This window comes from Geotrypetes seraphini, chromosome 17 (assembly GCF_902459505.1).
Source record: "Geotrypetes seraphini chromosome 17, aGeoSer1.1, whole genome shotgun sequence".
NCBI lineage: Eukaryota > Metazoa > Chordata > Amphibia > Gymnophiona > Dermophiidae > Geotrypetes > Geotrypetes seraphini.
The window spans coordinates 20,518,034-20,544,206 of record NC_047100.1 but is presented as its reverse complement, the minus strand read 5'-3'; the positions used below and the strand labels follow the sequence as shown (position 1 = coordinate 20,544,206).

The following is a 26,173-nucleotide window of genomic DNA, read 5'->3' as shown; positions in this document are numbered from 1 at the left end:
GCAGTCAAATTCAGCTATAAGTAACTTTTGTTGTTTCTCAGCCCAGAATGTGGCCTAGTGGCTACAGCAGTGAACTGAGAACTGGGAGAGCCAGAGTTTGCATCCTCCTCCTACCTCTGAGACTCTGTGTGCTCTTGGATAAGTCACTTAAGACTGTAAGCTCTTAGTGCAGGCACCTAATGTGCCAGAACACTTGTCACCATTGTACAATGCTGAATACATACAGCAGCTCTAGAAAAATGGTAAGAATTATTACTAAAAGAAAAATCCTGAAGCAACAGATGTATAAACCTGTTAGTTATGGTCCTCGTCTTTTAAATCCTATTTGCATTTGATATGTGCATAAATTGGCGCACTTAAATGTTTATCTTGCATAAACGTCCCCATTTTATAAAGTCAGGATATGCACATATCAAACCCAACAAGGGAAGTGTGATCTGGGCATATCATAAGCGAGATAAAGGCATAACAAGTTCAGCAGCTTCTGTTCTAAATTACTGGTGAAACTTGAGGTCCATAGACCTGCACATTAGAGAATGACATGATGACAAAATTCATCACCGTTCCCGTCCCCGCGGATAACCGCGGGAAATAATCCCATGTCATTTTTTAGTGTCTATTTCAGCCTCAGTCCTTCTACACCAGCATTCTTCAAAGCAAAGCTTTTGGGTCAGTGGTTGTGGCCATTCATACTCTGATTCTTATGGGAGCCAAGGATAATGAAGCCATTGTGACATCACTGATGTGATTGGCTCTTAGGCACTGGTGGAATGAGGCATTATGACATCACAATATCTGCTCTGGATACCAGAGACTGTCATTCTGTAGTGTCTGTTTCAACCTCAGTCCTTCTACACCAGCATTCTTCAAAGCAAAGCTTGCAGGTCAGTGGTTGTGGCCATTCATACTCTGATTCTTATGTGAGCCAAGGATAATGAAGCCATTGTGACATCACTGATGTGATTGGCTCTTAGGCACTGGTGGAATGAGGCATTATGACATCACAATATCTGCTCTGGATACCAGAGACTGTCATTCTGTAGTGTCTGTTTCAACCTCGGTCCTTCTACACCAGCATTCTTCAAAGCAAAGCTTGTGGGTCAGTGGTTGTGGCCATTCATACTCTGATTCTTCCCCTGTCCTTAACGAATGACATGAAGATGATTTCCCGCGGTTATCCGCGGGGACGGGAACGGTGATGAATTTTGTCACCGTGTCATTCTCTACTGCACATCTCAATGGCTTTTTCTATGACCCGTCTACAACGAAGCTGCAGACTTTCATGCAACCAACACAAACCCTCCCCCCCTCCCCCAGATCTCTCACTACTGGTTCAGCTGAGCTACAGAGTCTCATGGCAAGAATTATAATTAGTGCCATGCACACTGGGTTTTTAATAATAATAATAATAACAGTTTATATACCGCAATACCGTTAAGTTCTATGCGGTTTACAAAAGATTAGTGGGGTACAAGTTGAGTTGACGTACAAGTTGAATTAACTTAAGGGATGTGGGGAACAATTGGGAGAAAGGGCAAGAGAGGGAAAGAGGGAAGTGGGTCAGCTGTCTAGGTCTTTCGGGAATAGGTGGGTTTTGAGGCGTTTTTAGGGGGTGGAGGGGGTTCTTTTTATGCATTTCATTTCTGGTTTGGCCCATGCTATTTGGAAATCGCTCAAACAAAAAAAAAATTAAACAATTTGTATTCTTTTTTTGTTTGTTTCCTTTTGAAATGAAGCCAGATTAATTTCACTGCATTTTTTATTTTGCTTCAAAACAAATGCAGATCTCGACACCGGATGGGTCATACTGGTCTTTATCAGTGGCCATTTGCTATGTTGCTATGCGAGCGTCAAATTTTTGATAGAACTTGGTTTTCTGTCTTGCACATCGTGCAGGCTCCAAGTGTTGATTGAGCCGCTAACAAAGACGGACGCCGCTAAATTGGATTTAACTGTGGTGTGTTAATTGATTTAGCCTACGCTAATGGTAAGCGCTCACTAAATACTATAGATGCCCGTTATACTCCTATGGGTGTCTTAACGTTTAACATGGACTAACTCGGTTAGTGCACCTTAGCAAAAGAGCCCCAGAGAGCGATCACCACCGATTTTTGTAAGAACTCCCAGTCTGTACAATATTGCACCAGTCAGGATGTTGTTCTCGCATACTGTGTGCAGTTCTGGTCATCGTGCCTCAAAAAAGATATAGCAAAATTAGGAATGGTACAGAAAAGGTTTGGGACGACTTCCCTATGAGGAAAGGCTAAAGCGGCTAGGGCTCTTCAGCTTGGAGAAGAGACGGCTCAGAGGTCATATGATAGAAGATTTTATATACCGCCTATCACGGTTATCTAAGTGGTTTTACAATCAGGTACTCAAGCATTTTTCCCTATATAATAATGGCGTCTGGTAACCCTATTTGTTGAGATTTTGTATAGTATAGGCGTTCTGACTAGTCTTAGGTGCACGTTATAGAACAGTTGTAGGCAGCCACCGATAGCGCGCTGTTTACAGAATCTGGCCCTAAATGGGTAGAATCTACAAAAAAAAAAAATATACCTAGTATTTCCATAAGTAACCAGACATTTCCAGGGAAAATTTGAGGAAAAGTAAAATTTATTATCTTTATAGAAACCTTGAAAATATATAGTATGCATGATGTTTCAAAGTATAAGCTTTCTTGAGAATGAATTATTTAATGCTTTTTATTCCTCAAGATTAAAAAGACTCCATAGAATATTTATTAAGCAGTTAAATTATAACTGTCTTTCTATTCTAAACTTTCGCACCATACTATTACTTGAACCTCTTTGTGGCCAAAACAACTTGACTTCTCATTGAAATTGGGATTTCTACCAGTCTCCATATTTTATAAAGAAAGATGAAGAGTCAGACAGAATTTTGCAAATATAACTATCAACTTTCTTAGGGCAAACTCTCAAGACGATAGTGGCAGTAATGCGATTGGAGAGTGTGGTGTAGTGGTTAGAGCTACAGCCTCGGAACCCTGAGGTTGTGGGTTTAAATCCTATGCTGCTCCTTATGACCCTGGACAAGTCACTTAATCCTCCTCTGTCCCAGGTACATTAGATAAGATTGAAAGCCCACCAGGACAGATAGGGAAAATGCTTTAAGTACCTGTATGTAAACCGCTTTGAGTGTGGTTGTAAAACTACAAAAGGGTGGTATCCATTTCCCCGATGTCACAATGTCTCATTCCACCAGTGCCTAAGAGCCAGCCTCATCAGTGATGTCACAATGGCTTCATTATTCTATACTTGGCTCACTTTTGATATTGTAGTGGAGGAGAGTGTGGTGTAGTGGTTAGAGCTACAGCCTCAGCACTCTGAGTTTGTGGGTTCAAACCCTGCACTGCTCTTTGTGACCCTGGGCAAGTCACTTAATTACCGTTCTGAGCTCCTTTGGAAGGATGGCCTAAAAAATTGAGGGCTCCTTTTACTAAGCCGTGGTAGGTTTATACTGCGACCTGGAGAGCTAAATGCTCCGACGCTACATTGATGCTCACAGGAATTCTATGAGTGCCAGAGCATTTAGTGCTTTGGCCTGCAGTAGAAACCTCTACCGTGGCTTAGTAAAACCCAGCATGAATAAATAAAATAAAATAAAAAGAACAGCTTGTTGGTTCTAGGCGCAACAAAGACCAAACTGCATGACAGTCTATAATATCATAAATGATAATTTGTTTTAAGTTATTAATACAGAGTGAGAAGATGAAGTACCTAACATGACCCCGTGCGCATTACACAATTACAAGAACAATTTAAAGAATAGGCGTCTAACTTGGTAGGCGAGATGTAGGCGTATCCCGAAAAAAGCTGCCAGACATAAAGGAAAAAGACAAGAAAGCTTGCTCATTTTCTTAAATTTTAGGGAGAAAAAATGTGAATGGAAAAGTACTGAAACGTTTTGTTCTCAATTTCATTTCTTGCTCCTAAAACAAAGGCCTGGTGAAGGTGTAACAGGTCTCTATGAGCATTTTGTAATTCTAATTCGCCAATAGCACATTTGGAAATTATTATAGATTCCTGACATCAAAAGAAAAGAAATTTTCATATTGATTTGATCAATGAATGTGTCCAGTGTCGCCAAGAGAAGATAGTGCTTATACAGCACAACCAAAGAGGAACAACTGCATTAGTAGTTAGTTAGCAGAGGGTTGTTCCAAAAGGTAAGAGAACCAGTAGGAGTTGCTGAGATAAGAAAACTAAAGAATACCCTGACCAAGTGTGGTGGTGAATATAGACAATGACAATATGGTTTTCCCTCCTTAAAAGTGTACTCTACATCAAACTCTTCTACTGAAGCAGTTGACTTGATTTTATTTTGTTAGAACATAAGGTAATATCCAGGATTGACTGATCCCAAGGATCTTGAAACAAAGCACTCCTCTTGACTGAGAATAGACTTTCTCCTTTAGGCTCTAGCCTAAACTGCCCTTTTTTGTAGTAAGCACACAGAAGAATGGGTTATTCCTACTTAAGAACATAAGAATAGCCTTACTGGGTCACACCAATGGTCCATCAAGCTCAGTAGCCCGTTCTTACGGTGGCCAATCCAGGTCACTAGTACCTGGCCAAAACCCAAAGAGTAGCAAGATCTAGAATCCCATGGAGTAGCAACATTCCATACTAACGAAATAGGGCAAGCAGTGGCTTCCCCAATGACTTTCTCAATAACAGAATATGGACTTTTCCTCCAGGAAATTGTCCAAACCGTTGTTAAAACCAGCTAAGCTTTCTGCTCTTACCACAACCTCTGGCAATGCATTCCAGAGCTTAACTATTCTCTGAGTGAAAAAAAGTATTTCCCTGTAACTTCATCGAGTGTCCCCTAGTCTTTTAAATTTTTGACAGAGTTGTCTCCAATCTCTAAATAGAAAACCTTTTTCACAAATAACGCAGTTTATTTTAAAACAACACTCAAGGTATGCTATTTGCAGAACTGTTGCAATGGGATGAAAGAAATTTGGTAGGTGTGATGAAAAGGTGACGTATAGATGATGTTCTTTTTTTCCCCTCTAATCTCATGAATTGCCTTCTTTCCCTAGCATTTCTTGGGCATTGTCTGGTCTCCTGAACAAGGGATATTGATTCTGTTTTCTATGCCATATCAATGCTGCAGGACTTGGATATTCACACTTTTGCCCTAGTTAATGAAATTACAAGTTTCCAAGTTTATTTAAAATTTTCTGTCCCGCCCTAGGGAAAACCGTGAAGGCTTCTTACAATCTAAAAACATGTTCAAAATACACAATGTACAAAAAAATAATCAACACATTATTAAATTCTAAACAAATCTTAGATGTCTAGAGATTGCCAAACACATATTAAACATGGGATGGCATGAACGTATAGCAACAGTGAAACTGCTGTTCCAGAAGACTGAAGGTTTTCGACAAAGCCAACAAAAAATGAAATGTACACTTCTCCCTCCAAATTCGCAGGTTTAGGACTCGCGACTTCGGTTATTCGCAAGTTCTAAACCCTGACCCACATTTTACCATGGTAGTTTAGCAGTGAAGTGGGGCAGGAGTGATCTTCCTACGCTCCTGCCCCATGCAGAGCCATCAAGAAAAATGGGAATTCATGGCAGCCATTTTTGTGGACAGGTCTGCACGGGGCAGGAGCGTAGGAAGATCGCTCCTTCCCTGCTAGACCATCAGGCAAGGTGTGGGGAGGTCTGGGAGGCAGGAGGGAGGTAGGGGTGGATCAGAGTCAGCCCTAAAAGTTATTCACAATTTTTCCATATTCATGGGCTGGCCCTGCAAATATGGAGGAAGAAGTATACCTTGATCAGAAGATGAAGAAGGAAGGTGGTCAAGAAAATGGCAACAAAAGAGAAAGACATACACTTATCTGTCAAAGAGATCAGACAGATGGACAGAAAAAGAGACTTTTGGAAGAAGGTGACAGGAAAAGTTGAAGTAGAAAGGGTGGCTAGAGTTTGATGCTGAAAAAGAAGGGACTGGGATAAACGAGCAAGGAAACAAAATCTTTTAAAGCATTCAGCTATTGAGAAAGGAAATATTCTGATCACTTTGTAAGCAAGAGAAAACTATAATGATCCCAATTGATCCAAGTGGGCTAAGTGCAATGGCTTGATTTTCATCACACATTTTCCTTGGTTTAATATGCTGAACTAGATTCTTTTTTTCAGTTTCTAAATAAAATTTCTATAAATAAGCAATAATGTCAAAACAATCTTTTTTTTTTTTTTTTTTTAACAAGTTTAATACAGAACAAAATAATTTCTATCCTGGTAAAGAGAAGTTCAAATTAGAGACATCAAGCTGAATAGATCTTGTAACAGGAAATATATCACTAACCTGGATCAACTGTGATAAATCTGTTGTCAGGTGAATTTTCTTCTTCCGTGCTGTCGTCTGTAGGCATCTCAGGTCTCCATGGAAATGTCCTTGGCCTGAACTCGCTATCTGTGAACTGCAATGGCACTTCGGTGGGCGTGACAGCATCTGATTTGATTTTGCCTTCACTTTCATCTGTTTCATTTGTCGGAATAACAGTTCCCTCTTGCTCCTGATCAGTTGTAGTTTTGTTTTCTTCCTTTCGTGTGGCCCTTGTAGAAGAAGCAGCGGTTGCTGTAGCCTCTGTTTTATTTTGCACTTCAGCGGCGTCTGTGGTGGTGCTTTTCTCTTTCTTCTCTGAGTCTTTATCTCCCTCTTCATCGTGTTCTCTTTCCCCATCCTCACCTTCACTCTTCTTCTCTTTCTCCCCTTGCTCCGCCCCTTCGCCGTCTTTTGTTGGGGTAGTATCACTGTCTGACCCTGGGGAGGACAAAGGCTCAGTAGTAGAAAGAACTGGCTTTGCGGCCTGTTTACTGGAGGAAGGGGCAGAGGGAAGGCGAGTAGGCCACACAGTGCTAGGAAAGGAAGAAATACCACCACCGCTAAACCCAAGGCCAGCAAGCAATGTGCTAGTCACAACAGAAGCCACAGTCGCTTGGCTTCCGCTGGATGAAGAACCCATTCCAGTTGCCATAGAAACAAAGGAAAAGGGAAGACCAGAGGAAGTCCATGTAGAAGATCCAGAACTGATGGGAGCCATGTCAGCTGAGGAAGCAGGAGAAGCTGTAGGCTTGAAGGGGGTCACCGGGGGAAAAAGATGGGGTGGAGGGGCAAATGGAAGACAAAAGGAAACGAATCAGTGAAAGCACATGAAATGCTACCTTGTCTTTGCTTTCTTTTTGCTCTCTGTTTTGCAGTCATTTCATGCTTCACCTCATTCTGTTTAAATAAGACAAGCACCACTGACATTAGCAAAGGTTAAAATCATCGAAACTAGGAAGGATCAGGCAACATAAGCATTTTGCTGTAACTTCTGCTCGCAAAAATGAATATATTTATTTTTCCATTAAGATATTTTGCTAATTTTTTTGGTATCTTAGTTTTACTTATACTGTATCTTGGTATACCAAGAATATTTAATTTCTCTCAGGTCTGTCTATATTTTCAAATTTAAAAAAGCATAAGTGATGATGTAAACATAACTACTAATTGCTGTTCTCTTGAATAAACAAGACCTTTTAATTGTCTCTCTGACTTGAAGGTCATTTTTTTCAGTATGATGCCTAAATACCATTTTTAAAATGCACACATTATTTTGACCTCTAAAAATACCTTAGGATTTGGAATTATATTTTTCCAGGTATTGACATCATTCCAAGAATAATTGTCTTGTTATTGTGCTTGTCAACATCTAAGCTATTTATGCCCCGAATTAAGGGTTTTTATTCCTACAGATTATACTGGAGTACAGCACAGATATATTATTATGCTATACATTATTAGTGCTGTTATGGGTTATTAATGTAATTGTTAAACAGATTTCTCAGGATCGCTGTCTGTAGCTCACTTGTGTAAGCTCTCAATCCTTTTCAAATCCCATTATGATGTGAATATTCTGAATGGTTTAAAATAAAACCAGAGACATTAGATATCATTTTTTATTTATTTACCCAATGGTTCCCTGGCTTCCAGATTAATCAGAAGTCGCCTCTACTAGACTATAGACATTACTATAAGCTTTCATTCACAATTGCCTGGGGTTATTCTCTTCATTTTGTAATTCATTGACCCAGGACTTTATTTATTGGGATTTACTAATTGCCTTTTCGTGAAGAGATTCACCCAATGTGATTTAAAATACACTGAATAATAATTAGGTACTCTTAAGTATTTTCTCTATCTGTCCTGGAAGGCCTACAATCTAACTCTGGTACCTGGAGCAACAGAGTGCTAAATGACTTGCCCAATCACAAAGAGAAGGTTGGGAGACAGCAGCTAAAACCATTTGGCCACTCCTCCCCTTGACTGTCTTTGGCCAGATCCCACAGAACACAGACTATACTTCCGTACAAAATGTGGTATGTGTGAACCCTGAGTCTGGCCAGCAGGTATCATCAATAAATGACTGAGAATTTCTCCCCCTCCCCCTTACTCCATTTCAACTCCAGTTCCAGCCAGCCTGGAGAGCGGAAGCTATGGGAACACCATGAAAGAGAAAACAATTTTAATATTTGTAAATCAAATGAACAGAATTAAAAAATAAAAAAACAAGGACTACAGATCTCTGAAGTACCATATTTCTAGAATTGTATGGATTCTTCCATATGCTAAAAATTAAGTTTTACCCAGATAAATATTAATACCATTAGAAATGTTATACTTAATTGTATTTTCACAAAGGGGAAATTCTATAAATGGTGTCTTAACTTAGGCACTGGTAGGTGAAAGGTAGGTGCAGGATTTGTAGGCCTTAAACACCCTGGCACCTACCTTTGCCGGAGGTGTGATTCTCTAAAATGGCACCATCACATGACTGACACTCAATTGGCGGCCACTTTTAAGATGGCGCTGCTTAGAGAATTGGGGTGAAATTGCTGAAACCAAAATCCGAGAGTACGAATACCTTAGTATTATATTGATTCCAAGAACAAAAAGTGTTTTGGAATTTCTGTATTTAGGTGGAAGGGGTGGTCCCTGGTTTTGTCTTTTATTAGCATTATATTGGCCATTTCTATTTTGCTTGCTGGTCAAAAAGGACATATCAGCTTTGTTTTTTAAATATGGAATTAATTCAATAATTGTATTATGTTATGCTGCCACCTAGTGATGAGGCTGCAAGAGTAATAAATCCGAGACAAGAAACGACCATCGCAGTTACTGCGCCCAAAACATGGAATTCTCTTCCAGCATTCATCAAGGAAGAAAAATTGATCATTAAATTTAAGGGCCTGTTAAAAGGCTGGCTGTATAAGGATACCTTTGAGGTATAACTCATGCTTGGGATCTCCTTGCTTCTTCATTCTGCAGAAAAATTGGTTCATCCATGCTAGGCCTCGAGAATTTATAGCTCTTTTAATTCTCTTTGTACCTTTTTAAGCTCTTACCCTCATATTGTTTTTGCCTTCTATGTCCTCCTTACTATGCTTATTGTAGATCTTCCCACTTCCCTCATGTGTAAGTTTGCAATGTCTACATTTTTGTTGTATTCAATAATTTGGACCCCATTTTAATTGTAAATCGCTTTGAATTTTTGATATTGCGATACATCAAAATTTTAATAAAACTTGAAAATAATATTTAGGCACAGGCCTACTACGAGTAATATTCACAAACTTACCACTCCAGTCTTTACAATTCTGGTTCCTTCAAAAATCCGTGTCGTGTTAGCTGAGAAACAAAAAAAATATACGTTCTTAAGATGGATAGTGAATATCCTTTGGTTGCAGTATAAATAACTTCAAGTGACCATCCTTCTTTCTGGGGGGGGGGGGGGGGGAGTTGGTCTAGGATTATCACATTTGTCATTTTTTTTAGGTCATAAAAGTTTTATGAAATTTCAGTAACAAAACCGATGCTTTTCAATGGAAACTTAGTTCCACATAAGAAAGTAAACCAAAATTATGTACACACTAATTCTATTTATAGCAAAAGCTGCCCCATGCAGACACATACACTATCAAAGCACATGATGGCCTTTCAGGGGTACCTTGATGACAAATCTATGCAGAGAGTATTCATATAACAGCCATTAATTTTATAAACAGGTACCGTGTTTCCCCGAAAATAAGCCCTAGCATGATTTTTGGGGTAGGTCTTAATATAAGCCCTACCCCTAAAATAAGCCCTAGGTGAAATGCTTCCCCCTGCCCCTCGCCACCCCTTCTATCTCTCCCTCCCAACCTGTCGGATCGCTTAAGCCGCTCAGTGCAGGAAGTTTGGCAAGTCTCGCAAATGGCGCGTTTACTACCTTCCTGCTGCTGCCATTCTGCTCCCTGTTAGCTTAAGAAGTGCGGTGCAAGAAATTTGGGCAGGTCTCGTGGTGTAGAATCTCACGAGATCTGCCTGAACTTCTCGCACCATGCTACTCAAGCTAACAGGGAGCGGAATGGCAGCTACAGGAAGGTAGCAAACGCACCATTTGCAAGGTGAGGAGAGTAAGTACCGCAGGAGATGAGAATGTGACAGGGTGGCTGGAGGGAGGGGGAGAGGTGTGTGTGTGTGAGAGACAGTGAAGATTGGAGAGCAATATAAGAGACTGACAGGATGATTGGAGCGGAGACGTGTGAGTGAGAGACGCGCACGCAAAAAGAGAACACTGGAAGGCGATTATAAGAGAGCGAAACAGGGTGAGTGGAGAGGGATGTGTGAGAGAGATTGGGTAAAGGCATGGGGTATATATCAGAGAAATAGAAACACTGGGTTGAAGGCTGGAGGGGAGTATGGGCGTGAGAGGTAGTGGAGAGTCACAAATGGGTCCTGGTTCACCTAAAATTGCGGTACCTTTGCAATGGCTAGAGGGGATCCCCAAGCCCCACCAGCTGAGAGGTGGGGTGGGGAGAAGTAGATAAGCAGGTTGTTATGAGAAGCACCTGACAATTTTTCATTGTTCAGGTTTTTAATTTGCCTTTGAAATGGCTGCTGAAATACTGTGTTTCCCCGAAAATAAGACTTAGTGCGTTTGTTGAGCTCAAAATTAATATATGACAGTGTCTTATTTTGGGGGAAACACGGTACCTTCTATTCAATGCACAATCTAGGCCTGCAGCTTGTGAGGAATTTAAGGAGATGCATTACGAATACATTTTGGGGAGGGGGGGGGGGCAGTTTTTACAAAACATGGATGACAGATATAAAAAACTCAGTTCTAGTTATTGAAGTTCTGAACACCATCTAACACGGCAGATGAGAAGCTACAGCACTTTCCGAAGTCTCTAAACTCCTCGTTTAGATCCAAGTCAGAGGTTGCCTCGAAAGCAGCAAAGTGGCGACATGGCTTTAGGCGTACACAGGGACTAGTGACGTGGCTGCGAGAGCATGCAGGGACTGGGAGTTATTACCTTTGGCTGAGCTAATTCACTAGGATCCAGATTCACAAACAAGTCACCTTATGTCAGGCGACAGAGGGCACCTTTTACTAAACTGTGCTAAGAAATGGGCTTAGCATGTCCTTATCTGGGATTTTCCCGCATATTACGCCTATTTTTAGGAATTTTTTCCTATTTGTTGAATATACAGTACGACCATGTGCTAATGTTAACATTAGCATGTTGACATTCAAAAGAATTAAAGTGGGATCACTTGCCACCTTCTAGTTAGGGGGTGCTAAGGGCTTCTCTGATATGCATGCAGTGGTGATATTTACTACTACTATCATTTCTATAGCGCTGAAAGGTGTACACAGCACTGTACATTTAAATGCTTACATTCTAATTTGGACAGACAGATAGGACATCTCAGGATTGGGGAGTCTCTGGCAGAAGGGGTAGGTATCTGACAGTGAGTGTTAAAAGCAGCTTCAATACTGATAGAGATGGATTTGAATTTGATATTAGCGAACTAGCTGATCAGTGCATCCATTAGGTGTGTGCTAACGTCTAACACAGCTTAGTAAAAGGGTCCATAATTTTGGTAGTTATTTAGACTGATTGTTTTGTGATAGTATACGTTGGGGGTTTAATATGGGAATTATCACATGAGGGTAGAGAAGCAATAAGGAAAACAACAAGAAGTGACAAAGATCAGGAACAATATTCTACCTACGATCTTCAAACTTCCACGGTTGGCAGCTAAGCTACATCCTCGGCAACGAGAACTAGAGGAGCTTGTCCTTATCCGTCATCATCTACTATGTTAAGTTGCTAAGTTTTAATTTTTCCCAAGATAAAGCCTCCATACGCCATAATCTTCCCCAGGGCCAACAACAGATGTGTCAATTAAGTTTAACAGTTTTGATTTAAGATTCTGGATGAAGACTTGAGTTTTCAGCAACACATGGCCCATTACTCCTCTGTAGGGGCTGGTGATAGAAACCAATCCAGATTAATTTTCTGGTGTTTCATCCATGAACCTATCAACTTTTGCAATCTATCACGCAAAAGAAAGGAGGTGGGGGTGTCTAGTAAATAGGTTTACTCAGTAGATTGGTTTAAATACAGCAAATTTGTTGAGGTTCATAAAAATCATTTCCTTGAGGCTTGGTAGTCCAACAGTTACTTTTACTGTGTAAGTAAATGGAGCATTATCATCTGTAAAGCATAACTCAAGAGACTGCTCACTTTGGGATGTGAAATCATCGCAGTAAATTAGGGCAAACATCATTTTCTTTTGCCAGATGTTTAATTCAACAAGCAGATTTTAAAAAAGCTGTTTGAAACTAGCTGACTTCCAAATGTCAACTAAGTTGAAATATTAACAGGAAAAGCTAGAGATGTACAACATCCAACGGTAAAAATAGCTTGCAAATTTAATTTGTTGACTGGTGTTCGCCAAGGGAGCATTTAATTTCTTGCATGCCAAGTCTCCCCGGACTTTAGTCAAGGAACAACAAAAAGAGCAGCCTCACACTCCTATTAAAACGCCAACAAGATTTGTGCACTGGTAGGTAGGATCATTTTCTTTCAGGATGACTAGGCAGGAAAAGCACAAAGGCGCAGGTGTGGCCCTATTATATAATGGCAACATGTATGTAACATAGTAGATGATAGCTGATAAAGACCCGAATGGTCCATCTAGTCTTCCCAACCTGATTCAATCTAAAATTTTGTTGGAGGGTTTTTCTTCTCCTTATCTATTTCTGGGTAAGAATCTAAAGCTCTGCCCGGCACTGTTCTTAGGTTCCAACTACTGAAGTCTCCGTCAAAGCTCACTCCAGTCCATCTACACCCTCCCCAGCCCATCCTCCCCCAAACGGCCATATACAGACACAGACCGTGCAAGTCTGCTCTTATACAATAACCTGTTTTACAAAATACATGCATGGGTGGCAATCCTGTCCCTGTACCACAAGCTCTGCCTCCACCTCTCCGAGTGCCTACATGATCCTTGATGCTACTGCTATGAGTACCCATAAACCTTATTGTAAGCCACAATGATTCCTTTGCTGATATGATACATTGTACATCAAACTGATGGAAGGTCTCGTAGCAAAAAACTTAGCCTCTTACCTAGAGAATCACAACATACTCTACCTAACACAATCGGGATTCAGAGCCAAATACAGCACGGAGACACTACTAGGAACACTAATGGACACTGCAAGACAACACCTCTGTACAGGCAAGAAAATCCTGCTGATACAACTAGACCTTTCTGCAGCCTTCGACTTGGTAGACCACAACATGCTTCTACAAATTCTCGATTCAATAGGAATCTCAGGCAAAGTACTTGCATGGTTCAAAGGATTCCTACAATCAAGAACTTACAGAGTCAAAACAATGCAAGAAAAATCAGAACCATGGTCCAACCCCTGCGGAGTTCCCCAAGGATCACCCCTATCACCTACATTATTCAATATATACATAGCCTCCCTCAGCTACTACCTAGATAATCATGGCATAATTTCATTCAGCTACGCAGATGACATCACTATTCTCCTACCCTTCGACCAACCAGAACCCGTCATGACAAGCACAATACACAAAACTCTCGATTCAGTTGCAATTTGGATGACAGAGCACAAATTAAATCTTAACCCTGACAAAACAAATTTCATCCTATTAGAAAACAATAAAACTCCAACATTAACTAATCTTGTAATAAACTCGATCTCATACCCAATACAACTTACACTAAAATTGCTAGGAGTCACAATTGACAGAGGCTGCACCATGCAACCCCAAATTAACAAAAATAATAAAGGCATCGTTCATGACCATGAGATATCTAAGAAAAATCCGAACATTCTTCGAAAAGAAGCAATTTCTACTATTGGTACAATCTCTTATCCTTGGGATGATAGACTACTGCAACATACTATACCTACCTTGTCCTGCAACCATGATGAAGCAATTGCAGACAATACAGAATACAGCCCTGAGACTTGTTTATTTCCTAAAAAAATATGACCATATCACAGAGGCATACCATGACTCGCACTGGCTTCCAATAGAAGCGAGAGTGCACTTCAAATTCTACTGCTTACTTTACAAGGCTCTCAACGGAGAAAGCCCAATCTACTGGAATAACCGACTAAATCAATTCTCCTCAACCAGACACAGAAGATCCCACTCACTATTCACTCACCCATCATCCAAAGATGTCAAACGAAAAAAACTTTATGATAACTTAATAGCCTCCAAAGCAGCTAAACTGGACAGACAAATCACCACTCTGTTATCTTCGACTACAGACTACAAAGCCTTCAGGAGAGATATTAAAACCATACTCTTCAAAAAACACATAAAACCTATCCAGCACAACCAATCCCAACCCAAAATCCAACACTCTATTTACCCTTAGATCTCTCTAATACTCTTATCTACCAAACGTTATCTAAAACCCATAATTTCACCCTATTCTTATCTCCTAAAGACCTCCACTTCTCTTTGGTAACTCTTTACCCAACATATATTACCTTAAAAATTCTATGTCATCACTTATTCTAGTCCTTCAAATTTTGAATGTAATTTTTATTTTAGTTTGGATGTAATCCGCCTTGAACCGCAAGGTAATGGCAGAATAGAAATCACTAATGTAATGTAATGTAATGATAATTGCGGGGTATAAGAAACTGTATGGTATGGTACTTCTACGTGCGTATAACCCTGGCAAGTTTCCTAAATGCGGGTCATGCACTAATGCTGCTATTAGCGTACAGTACCTGCATAAATATAGCACAGGAGAACACTTTAGGAGGTACTAAGAGCTCTTGGGTTAACCCTGCGTTATCCAGTTAGCAGGCTATAATGGGAATGCGCTAGCTGGATAATGTAGAAACGTCCACTCTGCCTGTAACATGATCCCTCTTAAAAGATATTTTTTTAAAAAAAATTGTTAATGTGTGCTTATCCCCTGATTCTATATATAGCGCTCAACACTACACACACATTCAGGTGCAAGCATGCAATCTAATTGCTTGACAAGCCAAATAGCAGCAATAATTGGATGCAATCAATAAACTCAGGCACTAGTTGGCAATAAGTTGAATTTACGCGCATGTCTTTAGAGTCACTATTCTAGAAAGATGTGCGTGCAAATTTTTCCATTTGGATTGGAGAAAGAGACGTGGCCGCAGGAGGGGCATGAGTGAGTATGGGATGATTCTAGGCATGCAGTGTTATAGGAGTTGGGATTTACACCAGGGTTTAGTTAAATCTAAATCCTTTTGGATGTTGATCCCAGTACTAAGCATTATTCTACAAATGGTGCCTCAGAGAGCTGTTAATAGACTACCACGTAGGCCTTGATTCCATAAAGTCCGCCTAAAGTTAAGTGCTAATATCAGCACTGATTCTATACAACTTAGACACTCATTATAAAATCACACTTTGCGCTGCTTAAGTGTCCTAACATTTAGGCGTCTCAAATTGTTGCCAGGGGTTTCTCTGCTTAAATTAGGTGATAGGCTCCAGAGTAATCTAAGGAAATACTTTTATACAAAAAGGGTGGTAGATGCATGGAACAGTCTCCCGGAAGAAGTGGTGGAGACAGAGACTGTGTCCGATTTCAAGAAAGCGCGGGACAGGCACGTGAGATCTGTTAGGGAGAGTAGGAGATAGTGGATGCTGAGGATGGGCAAACTGGATGGGCCATTTGGTCTTTATTTGCCATCATGATTCTCTGTTTCTATACACCCAAACAGGAGATTTTACCTCGTCACAGTAGAACAAAAGGAAACAGAAAAGGCGACCTGTGGTGCTCAATGTCTTTATTCACAATCAAGACCCGACACATACGTGTTTCTGCCGTAAGGCCTGACTCAGGAGTCTGACTCTCAATGTAGAGCGCCTTACCACATCAGTCTTCTTATGATCAAAGTGTTCAAGCCAATTATCACAATAGGCAAAACAGATGATCAGAAAATCAGACTCCTGAGGCAGGCCTTAAGGCCGAAACACGTACGTGTCAGGTCTTGATTGAGAATAAAGACATTGAGCACTACAGGTCACCTTTTCTGTTCTCTGCTTCTATAACCATAAAGCTCTATGACTTTCCAATGCAAGTGTTAAGAGACTTAGCCTACAGGGAGAGGATGAGATAGTGTATGCTGCAAATGGGCCATATAGCCTTTATCTGTCATTGTGTTTCTATGATATCAGAGCCCAATGACACCCAATTCACAAAGAGGCACCTAGCTAGAAAACACGCTCAAGATCTGCCCCCTAGCCACACCCACTTTTAATGTTGATGCTTTGAGCTAGGCGCCTACTTTTTACAGAATCGAGGTTTTTGAGTTAGGCACCTCACTTTCAATTAAGTCCAATTAAAGCCGATTGTGAGGTGTTGAGTACCAGTAGTGGCACCGATTAAGCTTATTGCTGAATTAATTTAGGCACCTATATCAGCATCTAACTTTAGGTGGACTTTAAAGAATCAGGGACTTAGTGCACATTTTTGGCACCCAAATTTGGGCTCCATTTACAGAACCGAGTCCTTAGTGTGTGCAAAATGTTTTAATGCGTTTTGCGGTAGCCTGTGTTTCCTGCGCTAAGTGCACGTTAGAGCGCAATGTCCTTCAGTAGAAGGGCCCCTTAGTAACCTATGGATTTAGATCTTGGTGGAATATGCACACTGCACAAACAATACAGAAGACCTGCTAAAATTTGAGTCCCCTCTATCGAAAAACAGTTACTATAAAGTTACTGTCATGAAAAAAGTTGCTTTCATTGATCTGCTGGTTGAAAGTTAATTACTAGGCAGTGAGAAATTAACTTTTTTTTGAACCAGTAGTTCAATAAAATTAATTTAACATTAGCTTGGATTCCCCCCCCCCTCCAAATCTCTTGTGCCCATACAGTAACACATTGAATGATGGCAGAAAAAAAGACCAAATCGACTGACTGGGTCAATTTTTTTCCTGCCATCATACACTCTATTACTGTGTGAGCATAAGAGATTTAGAAGAAAAATTACGAGTTAATGTTGAATTAGTTTTATTGAGCTACTGGTTGAATGTTAATTATATCTGTCTAGGCTGGAACTAAAACCCACAAAATAAAGCCAGGGTTATTCTTTGGTCTTTGGTGCATCTACCGTGTTTCCCCGAAAATAAGACAGTGTCTTATATTAATTTTGGGTCCAAAAAACACACTAGGACATTTTCATAGGGCTTATTTTCAGGGATGTCTTATTTTTTTCATGTACAACAATCATCTCTCCCTTCCTCTCCTCTACCCCAATTCTCCCTCTTTCCTTTTCTCCCCCCCCCCCATGTGCAGCATCTTTCCTCCCCTCTCACCCATCCCTTTGTACTGCATCTTTCTATCTCTCCTTCCCTCCCATCCCCCTGTGCAGCAGAACCCCACCGACCCTCCCACCATGAGACTGACATACCTCCACTCCGAGGCCTCCTAAAGCAGCAGGGCTGGGGGTTACTGAATTGACGAGTCTGATTTTTTCAATAAATCAGGCAGTACTAGTGTCAGGGATGGTGTCAGGGAGTATCGGGGTGGCTTCAGGGGTCAATCTTAACTAGGGCTTATTTTCGGGGTAGGGCTTATTTTTAAAGAAACAGGTACTAACGCTAATAGGCCCTGAGCTATCATTCACCACCTCACTCAAAGACCTATCTTTGAGGATCATGGTTGAGATGACTGGGACAGATTAGGCAGAGTTCTGAATAAAAGCACGGACCGAGATTGTTTATATTCAAACACTAATACAATAACACAAACGAAGAATATGCAGGGAAGAACTGGGCATCTTTTTCAATTTATTTTATTTTATTTTTTACCTTGAAATAGCATCGTTTGGCTAAAATCACTGCGCATGTCATTTCGGCAAACAGCTTGAACTCTGAACAGATAAAGGATGTCAGGTGAAACATGATTAATGATGGCTTTCTGTATAAAAAGGAAAAACAAAAAGCGCTTAGTTTTTGCAAAATAAATTTGGGAGACCGTCTTGCAAAATATAAATTGCGTTGCAGCATCCCTGTGAGCAAACAAAAGATACTTAGCAATGTAGACTCTATAATCCTCCTTCCCACTCACAGGTTAAAATTCTAAAAGGCCCAATTTTGGGGTTTATTTGCCACATACTAAAACTATCCGTCCACCCTTAATATTTTTTTTATTTTTTTAGGGGGGTGGGGGGGGGGAATACAAATTTGGTAAAAAAATAATGGGTTAGACATTGAAAGCTAGTTCTACAGTTAATTCTGGGAATCAACTAGATAAGGGGGGAATTCATCAACACTAAGATACCCATAGGGATATAACCAAGTGTAACCCGGTTAGTGCATGCAAAATTGACTAGCACCTTTGATGAATTCTCCCCTAAATGTTTTGTTTTTAAAATTCATCTCCCCCATCACCCAGAAACACTGATATCCAGCCAAAATTTATCTTGAAGTATGGGAGGAGTAACAGGCATTCTAGGGGTAGAGTCACTATCTGGATAACTTAAACAGATAATTTATGTGCTTCAAGCCTGGGATTGCACATTTATCATTCAAACTTAAATTGGTAAGTGTTTATGCCTGAACATTCCCTGATATTGTGTAATGTGTGTGTGTGTGTGTGGGGGGGGGGGGCACGGACATTTCTTCCCACTCTTTTGATCCTATAGCCCAAGGGTGAGCAACCTTTATACACAGAGAGCTGCATGAGCCTCAGTACAATTTCTGGCAGGCTACAAAATTATGTAGTATTGGAACCAGAAGTGTACAGAGCTCCATAGACCTTCTAGCTAAATAATACATAAACATTTAACAATGGAAACATGCTGCTAGAAGCTATTCTGAAATATTTGTGAAATACGGTATTTAGAATCAGTAAAACTCTGGTTAATGACGTTTTCCGGGAATATTTCCCATGATCTTGTCCACCCCTGCACTAGTGCAATTGGAACCAAGTCATCTTGGCTCCATGAGTTTTAATTGGGAACAACCTAGGAATCTTCTCTGCTATTGTAGAGTCTTTTCACTTCCCTACCATGTAACAAATCTGATCATTCCAATGACGGTCATGCGCAATCCACAAGGTATCATTCCTAAAGGATGACCAAAATCGTTTCTTCCAGGAAGCTGTGGTTGCTGCTTCCATATCACCTTCACTAACCAGAAGAGTAGAAAACCCGAACCCAAGGATCAAATTGAGGTGCTGCCATTAAACCCATATAGTTGATGTTCTACTCAACTTCTCCTCCAGAGCTTTCAGGCAGAAGTGTATGAAACATGCAGTATTTAGTTATATTGCGTAATATTGTGAATCTCTGTCTGTTCTTACTATTTTCATCTCCCTATTCCTGAAATAAAGGCATACAAGTCTTCCCTGTCTTCAACCCTCGACAATGCCTAGGCAAGTCCACATTGCAACTTGCTACAAGTTATCAGGTCTTCAAATAAGCCACAGAGTTAATGATTTATATTTTTTACACAATGCCTCCATTTTTTCACATGGAGTAAGTTTTTGTTGATTAGCATACCAATTTTTTTTTTTTTTTTGGGGGGGGGGTTGCTAACAAAAAAATCTCCGTTAAGCCCATGGAATTTTGATACGAGAAAGGTTTGATTGCATCACAACCTTGGGTGTCATTCTTTCGATTCCTCTTTGATTTCAAGCAGCACATCAACGCCTAATGTGACCCAGATAACAGTGTCTAGTGGGGAAATTGAAAATATAAATGGAAATGAAGTAAAACAATCTTCATCTAAACGGAATATGCAAAGTATTATTCTATAACTGATTGAACAGGCCCAGAGGACTGTGAATATGAAGAAATGATGGGTAACCATCATTAGAAATTTCATTTTGTGCTACTGCATCTTTCACATGCATACAAAATTACCAATTTCATTATTCCACAGGCTTCTTTTGATTAACAATAAACGAAGGCCTTTCAAACCTGAATATGTGACTTTGATTTTTATACGCCAGGAATTTTAAGCACTAATGCGGTACTTACTTTCATTTAGAGAGAAGAATGTTAAACAGACCCAGTCTTCAATTGAAAGGCTGGAAGGGCAGAGCATTTTCACATCACATTAAATCTGCCCTGACCACTCAAAATTTGATATGCATCTTAGGTGCAAAACTGAACCTCTTCTTGCTTAGACAAAAAAATAAAATAAAATCAGTTTAGGAACTATGTAAAGCGGATTAATATATGAATTTGCCCTCCTGAGGGAGCAATATTCTCCAAGTATCTGTAGGCGTTCATTCAGCACTCTCTTTGAATCTCTTTTGAGGGGGCCTAGTTATCAAACGCTTCTGTGTTAACACATACTGTTAGTAAACAAGTCCCACTAATCTCATTATGGTCTATTTACGGACAAGAAGCATTAATGCATGCCATCGCATTTTCATATGTGCTTCAGTTATTGTCTTCTGGGTGCTACATTCTGCAGTGGCATAGCTGAACTCAGTGGGCCCTGGGATGGAGGACCAAGAAGCCCGCTACTGCCTGCTGATTCTTCGCACACTACAACAGTTGAAACGGTGCTAAAGGCCGCCTCTCTGGCTGGCAGGACCTTTCCTCTGCTGAGTCACGCCTACAGGAAGTTGCATCAGAGTGGATGGGAAATAGCGTAGGAAAAGATTCTGCTTGTCAGAGAGGCGGCCTTTAGCGCTGTTTCCACCACCGTAGTTGTTGAGGACCCAGCAGGTGGGAACGTAGCCAAGCACAGGGGTAAGGAGGTGCCAGACCCAGTGGGGCAGTAAAGGAGGGAGAGGCAGACTGCCCCAGGTGCCATCTTTATGGGGAGCACTGGCACATCTCCTCCTCTCCGCATACCACCAACATCTTCCATTTGCTGCTTGCACCACCCCTCGGCTCCCTTCTGATGTCACATTCTGGTCATGGGACCAAGACGTGATGTCAGGAGGGAGCTGGGGCCGGTGCAAGCAGAAGCAAGAAGATGCTGCTCACGCCAGTGAACATTTCAAGAGGTAAGTGGGGGGAGGGGCAGGGGGCACTCAAGCAGCAGGGAAGAGTTTAGGGGGGGTTCACAATGCTGCAATGCTGGACGCCAATGCCCTAGGCACCAACATCCTTCGCTACGCCAGTGGCTGGACCTAGGTGTGTGGAAGGGTTCAGTCGATGACCCGTCAAATGCGCACACGACAATTACGCCCTGACATTTGCACCCCGACAAAATGCACGCACAGTCAAATGCGCCCTTGCCCCAATCACAATCCACAGCGGATACTTTTTTATCTTTTTTGAGGTGGGGGGATCCCCCCTACACTTAAAACATTCACTTGGTATCTAGTGTTAGGGCTAGGGTTTAGATGATGATTATGGGAACCCTTTACATAACTGGATATCTGGAAGGCCCTGATTTGCTCAGACTCCTTAGGCCCCATCCCTTGGGAGGGGCTTGAGGCGCCTCAAGCCCCTCCCAAGGGACGGGGCCTAAGGAGTCTGAGCAAATCAGCAGATTCAGATTGGTGATGGAGTGCAATTGTCGGGGCACAATAGTTGAGCGCGGATTTGTCGGTGTGCTATTCAGTTATAGGCAGCCCCTACCATTGGGTGGCTTTGGGCATTTTGCCGGATTTGCCCAATGGTAGCTATGCCCCTAACATTCTGGAGTTTTCCTGGAATTCATACTTAAAAAAAAAAAAAAAATTATATATATATACAAATCTTTGTAACAAAATAAAATAAATTCTTTGAAGAAAAGGTCTCAAATTAATATATAAACAGAATGCAGCAAAGCATTTTACCATCCCTTATCTTGAGCTTTACAAGGAAAAGTAGTCTAAAATTAAATAAACAAAATAAAGCATTTCCAAATCAGGGGGCTTCAGTTTTACCAAGCTCTTGTCATTGTCCTTGATGAACGTTCTTTCTTTCTCTTCATCATTCTTCGTCCAGCTGTAGGAGACAACGTAATTCATAATAGGAGGGTGGTAGATAGTTTCTGGATGTTTCCAGGTTACCACTAAGGCTGTTCTGTTCACGGGTTGCACTTTCATGTTAACTGGAGGAGTGCTGCAAACTAAAGGAAAAAGTAGAAGAAGACTATATGTTAAAAAAAAAAAAAAAGGTAACTGTGTTCTAGTGATAAATACTTTGAATTCAATTAGAGAATGACATGGTGACAAAATTCATCACCATTCCTGTCCCCGCGGATAACCGCGGGAAATAATCCCATGTCATTTTTTAGTGTCTATTTCAACCTCAGTCCTTCTACACCAGCAATCTTCAAAGCAAAGCTTGCGGGTCAGTGGTTGTGGCCATTCATACTCTGATTCTTCCCTCTCTCCTTAAAGAATGACATGAAGATGGTTTCCCGCGGTTATCCGCGGGGACGGGAACGGTGATGAATTTTGTCACCGTGTCATTCTCTAAATTCAATCTTCATAACAATTTATGGGCAGAAACCTGACCCCTAGTGATAATATTGCAAGACTACCACCAGGGGTCACCTGATGCTACACGGGCAGAAAAGATTACTAAAGTTCTATAAATTAACCTTCACAAGTGCTAATTGGAGCCAATTAATAGCTACACAGGGAAACATCTTACAAGGTATTCTATGAGCACCATGCTTAACTTCAATGGCATGCTACTTCACAGACAGCATGGCCGTGGATGGGTTGGGCAATGAAGAAGAAGTCAGCATGGTGTTTCACAGGCCAAAATTCCTTGGGAAGTAAATATGACCCAAAAGTAATGAATAAACCAGAGAGAAGTTGTTAGGCAAGACTTCGGATCAGGACTCCTGAGGAAAGGCGCTGTATGCCGAAAGACAGACCTTGTTGGGGCCCTTTTCACATCAATTATTATTTTCATTGATCTCGTGCATATATTGATAGCTGCAATCTAGCTTTTTGACAATAACCCCCGTCTTTTACTAAGGCGTGCTAGCCGATTTAGCGCAAGCTAATCGTTTGATTGGGCGCTAAATGCTAACACCCATTATATTCTATGGACGCATTAGCATTTAGCGCTTGAGCTAAATCGGTTAGTGTGCCTTAGTAAAAGGATCCCTAAAGGTTATCTGGATATAGAGTTTTACTTATCCTGCTTCTCCTTTTGCCCATTACCGTATTTTCGCGGATATAACGCGCACCCGTGTAAAACGCGCACACGGGTATAGCGCGCGGGGAACACAAATCTATGTAAAAAATTTTTAATATAGCGCGCACACGCGTATACCGCGCATGCTAAAACCTCTCCCGCCTACTCCGAACCGACATCCTCCCCCCCGCTAGCTTACCCGCGTTTTACAACTTTTTTTTTTCAATCCGATCCGGCATCCCCCTACGAACCGGCATCCTCCCCCCCCCGCTCACGTCACACACCCCTCCCCCGCGATCCTACATCCCCCCCCCCAGCACCGCAAAACATGTCTTACCCGATTGGGCACCGGCACCAGCACCAATGCACAGGATGTGCCAGTGCCAGTGCCCGAAGATCCTCCCTCGTTGGTTTGGGTTGGTTTGGGCTGGGCTGAGCTGGGCGGTGCAGTGCAGGAGAGATCCTCCTTCTTCCTGCGCCGGGCTGAACTAGGCTTTGAGCATTTGCGCATGCTCAAAGCCTTCTGGTCTCGCTCTCTCGAAATCTCGGATCGCGGGGGAGGGGTGTGTGACGTGAGCGGGGGGGGGGGGGAGGATGCCGGTTCGTAGGAGGGATGCCGATCAGATTGGAAAAAAAAAGTTGTATACCGCGCTCACGCATATAACGCGCGAGGGGTATGCGCGGTACGTAAAAACGCGTATAACGCGCGCGTTATATCCGCGAAAATACGGTACATGGATACTTTTGTCCCTTTTTGTTTGTCAGCTAATATTAGGCACTATTTACTGAATCTGACCCTACATGACATTTGCCTTGGATCTTATCGCTTCTTTTGTGCTCTATTCACATTCTCTCTCTCTCCAGTATCCATGAAAATGTCTAGACATAATTTAGGAGTACAGCAGGGAAACAAGGCTTTCCAATCTTTCATTTCTTATACAGTACCTTTACTTACCAGAGAGTTCATATTAATAGTTTACAACTGAGACGCACCAACTTTTACTTACATAAATCAAGAGATTAAATTCTCATTTAAGCTCAGTAGGGAGAATCAGCATCCATGTTTTGCCCATAAAACATGAATGTAATTTACGCTACTCTGAACATCAATTTGCTCTGGTAGAAATTCACAAGCAGTCGGAGCTTTGAAAATAAACAATACCAGCTAAACTTCAATTTTACAAACCAATCTGACGCACCAAATTATTACCAGTAAACAGTTAGTGCCAGGTGTACATAGCTTCAGAAAGAAATTTAAACTTATAACTTGAATTCAAATATAGTTTTAGTAAATATGTATTTCTTTTTAAACTGTGTTTTAATGTAAACCGCTTAGGTTGTTATAAGCGGTATATCAAGCACCGAGAAACTTGAAACTACAAAACCAAATGTACTTGGAGAAATGCTCCAGTGTTAGTTGGTTTAAATGATTTAAAAATGCAAACAAGGTCTCAAAATACCGATTCAAATGTTTCTCCAGGATCCTTTGAAAGTCATAAACATGTTTGTATTTATTAAAAAAAAAAAAAAAAATCAATACATATGGCCATTTCTATGGCAGCTGCTAAGTTATGGGATGAGTTGCCAAATAGATTCCAACAAAAGAAACACGATCTGGTTTTTAGGAAAACACGTTAAGTCATGGCTCTTCTAGTTGGTGTACTTAGCTGGGATTTGTCGGTGAGTCTGTGGAAATAGAGAAGGAAGAGAGTCCATCTTTTAAAGATGTCATTGTTCTTTCATAATTGTATTTAATGTTGTATGTACAACATAGACTGCTTCAGATAAGGCGATTCAGATAGATATAGATGCATGTGTATATTCATTTAGCAATTTGTCACCGCCTATCAAAGCGGTTTACGTCTTTATCAATCATAACAGAAAACAGGAAAAGCTGAATTAGGATGGACAGCAGAGAAGGAACTAACCCAACTGCAGCTGTGGTTGACGACACTCAATTACACCATCAACACTCCAACTAACAATCCTTAAGTGCTATGGGGAAAAAATATTTCCAAGCCCTTTCTGAAATGTTTAAAATGTATTAGCATCTGAGGTCCTGGGAAAGTGCATTCCGCAGTACTGGCACCAAATGGAAGAATGTGGATTGATGTGTGGTCTCAAGGCTAACAGTAAACAGCAAGTTGAATAATGCATGTTTACAGTACAGTGGAGGGGTAGCTTCAGGATTAGAGCACTGAGCTGAGAGCCTGTAATTCAGCTTCAGGAGGAGACCATCTTTAAACTCAATGGAGAATCTCCTATTCTACAGGAAAAAAAAGACCAATGGATTTTCCCACCCAAATCCAAATTTGTGACCAACCGACTTTCCCACCGAAACTCAAATTGGTGACCAATGGACTCTCCAGACTCACCATAAACTGCAGTCATGTGTGCATGGAACTCCTTTTTCTTCTTCCCTTCTTTTGTGAGAAAGGTGCTCCAAATTTAGCAGTTTCTTACTTGATTCACATAAGGACTCTTTTGAGATCCCGTCTCTTGGAATGTTAGACACACTGAGCCGCAACTGTGCATGAGTAACCTTGAGACATGGGGCAAAGGAGGGGTAAGTGACTTGTCCAGTGTCGTAACGAGTTATAGTGGGAACTGGACCCAGTTCCCCATCTTCATTAGGCTAGAGGGTTCTTTTAATAAGGAATGTTAATGGATTTAGCATATGCTAATGATAAGCATGCATGAAGCACCTTGTAGCCCACTGTA

The 26,173-nt window shown here is 41.1% G+C and overlaps 1 protein-coding gene across 3 annotated transcripts in view; it reads right to left on the bottom strand.

Annotated features, from left to right (window-relative positions):
* PTPRG (protein tyrosine phosphatase receptor type G) overlaps nt 1–26,173 on the bottom strand; it is a 720,636-nt gene that overhangs the window by 151,699 nt on the left and 542,764 nt on the right. For 2 of the 3 annotated variants that reach the window (XM_033925773.1, XM_033925772.1), the window contains exons 9-12: nt 22,243–22,427; nt 18,216–18,324; nt 9,663–9,712; nt 6,347–7,115 (exon numbers count right to left, since the gene is read on the bottom strand). In XM_033925773.1, the coding sequence (XP_033781664.1) occupies nt 6,347–7,115; nt 9,663–9,712; nt 18,216–18,324; nt 22,243–22,427 (1,113 nt within the window). Of the gene's footprint in view, nt 1–6,346; nt 7,116–7,206; nt 7,265–9,662; nt 9,713–18,215; nt 18,325–22,242; nt 22,428–26,173 lie in introns of all 3 variants that reach the window. The other variant, XM_033925774.1, reaches the window with a different exon arrangement.